Source organism: Arachis hypogaea, chromosome 3 (assembly GCF_003086295.3).
Source record: "Arachis hypogaea cultivar Tifrunner chromosome 3, arahy.Tifrunner.gnm2.J5K5, whole genome shotgun sequence".
NCBI classification, from domain to species: domain Eukaryota; kingdom Viridiplantae; phylum Streptophyta; class Magnoliopsida; order Fabales; family Fabaceae; genus Arachis; species Arachis hypogaea.
The window spans coordinates 59187721-59193985 of record NC_092038.1 but is presented as its reverse complement, the minus strand read 5'-3'; the positions used below and the strand labels follow the sequence as shown (position 1 = coordinate 59193985).

Genomic DNA, 6265 nt, shown 5'->3' with positions numbered 1-6265 from the left:
TAAGACACTAAAATAACACAATAAAAGATTTAAAATAAAAATAAGCCGTATCAAATGTTAGGTATTTTACTTAACCCAAACATTAGAAATTAAAACAGTATTTTATCGCATCGTGGTTCTAGCATGGTCTTCCTCTTGGTCCCAGAGCTTCCGTTTACGAAAAGTCAATATTTTCTCATTTTCTAAATACTTCGTCGAAGGAGATCGAATTCCTATTTTTATATATTTCGTTCAGATTGTGTTTTAGCCAAACTAGATACCAATAAACCACCACTCACGGAGTAAGTTTCAACAGATTGAGAAGAGAAAACAAGAATGTATAGAAACTGAGGAAGAAAACAACAATTGTAAGGAGAAAAAAGACACCAATTTCTTTCCATAGACAAATAATAATAATAGTAATACTAATAATATACGTGTTAAAACAAACAAATTCAGTGGAATGGATCTCTAAGGATATATCCCTCGAAATTCAAATAAATGAATTTTGTTGTAGAGAATATTAATAATGTGCATAAAGGTTTTATGTGCACGGTGGAAGTGGGAGAAAGAATTAAAAAAAAAAAAGCTAGTTCTACGGTTTCAGTTACACACAGACTGGCCTTTGTTTCCAACCCAATTTTACTCGGGATGCAATTACAAAGAAACTGTGAATCCAATATGGCACATTAACATAAAAGCAAATAAAAAAATGTTATTAGTAACTGGACGAGTCGTTACTTAGAAGGAACAATTGAAGAGACCGATGCTTTGTCACTAATAGAAGAACTTCTCTTGTGCTTTGAATGTCTATCCTTCAACTTCTCAACCTTAATATTTCCACTGTGATTATTATTCTTATTGTTACTAACTGATCCTTCTTGAGCACTGCACATTTGAGACTTCATCTTAAACCCAAGCTTCTTAGACACGGTACCCCAAGCGCTTGATCCCTTTGTGCGAGCCAATTTCTCGATTTCCTGCCTCATGTTTGAGCACTCCATCTCAAGCTCAGATACCCTCATCCGCATGTTATCCATTCCAACTTTTAATACCTGGTTTTCCTTCACGGCTGATGCCCAGCCACCCTCGTTAGATCCAACCAAATCACTTCTTAGTTGTCTCGATCCGTCGAGATTATCAGAAACTAGGAAGCAACCCGCGATGGAAGTTCGAAGCTGGAGCTGCTCGAAAAATAGGACTTGAACTATTATTCTGATTGGAAGCCTCTCATTCTGTGCGGCGTGAGTGCAGGCTTCTAATGAGAGCTTCTGGCAGTCCATCAGCCGACACAGTTGCTCTCTCTCAGACTCCACCAACCATGGGTGAGACTGCAGTTGTGACAACAGCATGAAGTCAGTGCAAAATTGTTCGGACTTTGGACAGAAGCATGGTAGTGACAAGGTGCATTTCACAATAGGCAAAATGTGTTAACCTTTTTATTGCCACAAAACCATGTAGCAGAGTGCTAAATGATACATGTAGGCAAAGCAACAAAAATAGTTAACTATAAAACATAAGATGAGATGTTTGGTTTGTTTCTTGTCTTTAATGTCACTTTACATGTTTATCTATATATGGAGCATCAAAATGTCATGTTTGTGAATGAAATGATAAAAATAATGGTTTCATTATTTCCACTCAAATACCTATTTAAACAAAAACCAAAATTAAACCTAATTAATTTTTTTCCATTATTAAACAAAATATTACAATTTGATGCAGAACATAAAACACCACCTAACTATCCAGAAAGTGACATAGAAGTTTGTGCTGTTGATACAAGCATACTTGGGGTAGACCATACCCACTCAAATGAAGAAGAGGATATATATATGAAATAATTGCCTAGATGTGAAGTTCAATTAGAATCATATTGTAACAAACCAATATATATATATAGTAGAACATTTTATGGTAAAATTTAGGTCACAGCCTTTGCATGTTATGCAATGAAAATTAGTTTGTGAGAACTTGCTATACATAAGTACCTTCAAATAAATGTCAATAGCACGATATAAACCATCATCCAAAGGTCTGGCATAATCTGGAACAGCAGCAGCAAGCGCTTGAAACTTTTGAAGTTTTAAGTTAACATCTGGTGCAACCTCTGCCAGGTAACCATCAATCAGCTTTGCTACCATGGTGATTGGAGCCAATGAAGGTGATCCAATCAATTGGCCATCATCAACTGAACATGGAGAAGTGGCACCGGTAACCTGATCCATAGCAAGGAAATGATCAAGAATTCTTTGCACACAATCAACATTGTAAAGTGTCTCCATTGAATATGAGAAACTAGGCATCAAGAGATCCTCCAGATTAGCTTGATCAAGCTGCATCCCAATCCGCTTCTCCAAATTTGATATGCAACTGGGGCTCACTTTTAGAATCATAGCTGTTCGAAGTAGACCAAAAAGGAACTTTGTTTGGACCAGGCCCTTTTGCACAGGGAGTAGCCGATCAATCTCTTCCAGCAGAATCTTCTGGTCTTCTTCAGACGGAGGAGATCCCAAAGCCAATGGTGCCAGATGGCTGCTGGTCTCACCAGAAACCTTACGTCGGTTCAACCCAGGCAGATACTTTTGAGCATAGAAAGCAAGAGAACCAGCAACGATCTCCCACCTAATTCCTCGAGATTCCATGACAGTTATCAACCTCTTATAAATTGGTAAACTCAAAATTGTTACATCCTCATACCACCAATCTGAACTTGAATTCTTTGGCCTCGCCCCAGTACTTATCCCATTCCACAAAACACTTCCACCAGGGCTTTGCATGGGTCCACCATGCTCCAGCACGGGCCACCCAAATAAATTTGGGTCAGTAGATGCCTTTGCAGCAAGTGATTCAATGCACCTTTTCACAATGTGGAGCTCTTCAGCATATGGCAGAACATCATCACAGGTTTGAAGTGCTCTGAGAGAGTCTTTCCAATTTCGGAGGACCACTTGATTGAAAAAGGTTTCAGCTTGTGAAACAAGATTACCTTCACCATATTCCTCAGTCATTTCAAGATTCCCGGCAGCGCACCACAGGTACACAACATTTGAAGCTGTAAGTTCAAGTTTCACACCATAGCAGAATTTTGCCACAAGTTCAAATGTCTTGGCCCCACCAGGAATGTCAGGTAGGTGTATGACACATTCTTCCTTAGACTCGGAAGCTTCTGCAATCAGTCTCTCCAAAACCCCACTTTTAGAAAGCAAAGGGAACTGCACCATGTGTTTGAATTAGCTTATTTATATTCAAGTTTATCAACATCCTTTAATCAAAATGGTACTGAAGGCCTGCCTTTCAGCTAAGAAACTATTTTGTGTAGAATTACAGCACCAAATACAGTCCCTCACTACATTAAAATTTACAAAATGGCCCATGAACACAAGAGAAGATGATAGTTCTTTCTTTTAAGTTCAGAACAACTCCCAAACGATTTAAATTTCAACAATACCAATAGCAACATGAAAATTGACATCATACATCATAATATGTTAACAAAAATATACTACCCATGTATTAATATAAACATTGCTATGTCTGTCTTCATGTGAACTTCTGCTAATTTCAAGTTAACCAAAACTTTCAGCAAGAACTATAGACCAAAGTAAACTACTACTGATCATATGGGCAGTACATCAACTAGATATAATAAAAATTAAAAGAAATAAACATTATATACCTTATGAAGATGGAAGGACATTTCACCCACTTCAACAACAATGTCACTGGGAAGCCCAGTTGTGCAGAACCTAAAGTCATAAGGGCAATAAAAGAAATGCTTACACATTATGTAAAAGTGGCGAAATTTGAATAACAATTCCAAAAGACACAACACAACAGAGTGTTTTGAAATGGTCTAATTTGAATATCCAAGGCAAGAAAATTATCATCATTGGAAACATTTTTCGAACAAATGCCATTCTGAGCAGTAATAAAAGAAAAGAATGGAAAAACTTGAAACATAGTAATAAAGTGTGCATCACAAGGCCATTTAAATGGACTGCTGTTGCCTATAATGCAGAAAATACATGCAAATTAAATAAAGCAATAAGCTATGATAATTAGAAGCAAAATCAAATGAAAAATATATGGTAATCTAGACTATCTTAGAGCAAACACTGAAAAAAGGAAGTCATGAAACACTTGTGTGTTTCCATTTTACATGTTGGCTTCAAGTACCAAACCCAACTTCAACATACTTTATCCATAACCAGATAAAATAAGACCTCCACAAAACGAATTATTCATCCTGTATCAAATTACTTCGGAACCGTCTTCCTAACCCTAAGACTTTACAATGCACAAACATGTAAACAAAAGATATAACCTACAAAACACAGATAAAAAACATCAACAAAACTGCAAAATCCTTTTTTTCTTCTTTTTCTTTTTTTGAGCTTACGAAAATTACAATTTACCACTCAAACACATCAAGAAAAGGGTGTATACCATGCTTGCCCTTGACGTTGGAAAGCATCAGGTTTGGAACCCAATTTCACACAAGCCATTTCACTCAAATTCCAAGAAACAGATACAACAATTCAGAAACCGAGCTCAGAGAAGATCAGAGGTAAACTGAAACCCAACGAAACCCTTAGATCACTTTATCAAGCTGAATTCCTTAATAAGCACCAAAACTGAAGCTTCTAATTCTGATAAACACAGTGCATTTGGCCCAAAAAGCCCAGAAAAAAAAAAACAAAACTTCAAAAAATTCCCCCCACCAACTGGTAGCAAACTTTCCTCTTTCTACAGCCTCGAAATTGATTCAAAAAATGCAGCTTCTTCCAAATCTCTTCCCCAAAGACAGAACTTTTATAGCACAATTCCCAGCAACACACCAAATTCGTAGAGTCGATTGCACCTGAAACCCTAGAACAACTCCAGCACAATTTAGTGCATACGCAATTTCCAAAACCACTACGAATTGCAGCGAAAAATATAATCCAACTAGTTTAGGTCAACAACCCCAGTTCTCTTCTTCCCACCCGAAAGAAATTCTAAAAAAAAAAAATGAAAACCAAACCATTATAAAAACAAATCAAGCCACGAGAGACTAGAGTCCAAAACCATCAATTCCTCGTCAAAGAAGCGAGAAAAAGATAAAACAGATACATAAACTTGTCACTATGCTGGTGAAATGAAAGTCTCAATGGAAAAATATAAGCCCATACGAAAAAGCATTGACGCTATATAACCCAAAATGTTACATGCCATGCCATGTGTGTGAAAATTGAAAAACGATTTTTTTTTTAAATAATTATAGTACACTATGAGCATAGGGCAATGTGGTGTCATTAATAACATTGGAATCTAAAACACCAAACCCCAGCACATGTGGGGTCCTTGGCTTGAAACACACTCATTGCTCTTTTCTCGAGCTTAGGATCTCTCTACTCCTAATCCAACCAATTAAACTCTATTTGACTTTGTAACAGTTGAAAGATGGAAAACCGTTTGGTAAATTTGTGCTGATTATATTTATGGAATATGGAATGGAAGGGTTTGGTTTTGTTTTGTTTATTGCTGGTGTCGGTTTCTTTGTATGAAACACAACAGCTAGACCATGTGCATGCGTTATTACCAAACACAACTACTGGCAAGTGTTGTGTGTTGAAAACTGAACCATTTAGATTATTCCAGGTTGCCTTTGTTTTAAGAACAAGTGCCGCACGAGTAAGGGTACTATTAATATATTGATTTAGCTAAAAGAAATGTTCCAACGTTTGCCAAAATATCATTCATATGAAAATATTTTGAATAAATAACTATTTTTTGCCATAAAAAATTTCATGGGTTGATGAATTTATTCAAGGAAAAAAATAAGAGAGCGGTTACATATTCAAGTCTTTTTAATAACTAAATTTAATTAAGTTGGTCAAAAAATTTAACAAAAATTATTTTTATTAGTAGAACGTAAATACACGTTTTAATTATATAGATGTTTTCGCCTTTCTCTTATTCTCCTTCTTCTTCTACTTCTTCGCATTTCTACTTGAAGAAAATCTTATGTATTAAGCTATTCAATCTATGATGTTGATGGTTTGATAAACAAGAAAGGATTAAGAGAGGGAGAAAAATAAGTTATTCTCATTATTGAAGAGAATGAAAAATTCACTTAAAAATATATGTTGAGTTATTACACTTTATATACTATATACTCCTTATATACTCCCACTAAAAACAAAATTATAACAAATAAACCTACTCTATTGATAAAAAAAAATATAGATAACAACCTCCTGCAAGCTAGAATTATATAAATCTAACAATCCTAGCTTAGAAA

General features: G+C 35.7%; 1 protein-coding gene across 2 annotated transcripts; it reads right to left on the bottom strand.

Annotated features, from left to right (window-relative positions):
• Positions 1 to 433: 433 nt before the first annotated feature.
• On the bottom strand, positions 434 to 5635 carry LOC112790640 (BTB/POZ domain-containing protein At1g30440). Of its 2 annotated transcripts, none has more exons than XM_025833143.3 (4): positions 4429 to 5635; positions 3659 to 3728; positions 1971 to 3194; positions 434 to 1310 (listed from the first exon to the last, which is right to left on the bottom strand). In XM_025833143.3, exons 1-4 carry the CDS (start codon positions 4485 to 4487, stop codon positions 717 to 719), a joined length of 1947 nt encoding a protein of 648 aa, XP_025688928.1. In that variant the 5' UTR covers positions 4488 to 5635; the 3' UTR covers positions 434 to 716. The 2 variants fall into 2 exon arrangements, with proteins under 2 accessions (XP_025688928.1, XP_072089133.1); XM_072233032.1 differs by having other exon boundaries at positions 1971 to 3328; positions 4429 to 5207.
• Positions 5636 to 6265: the final 630 nt, after the last annotated feature.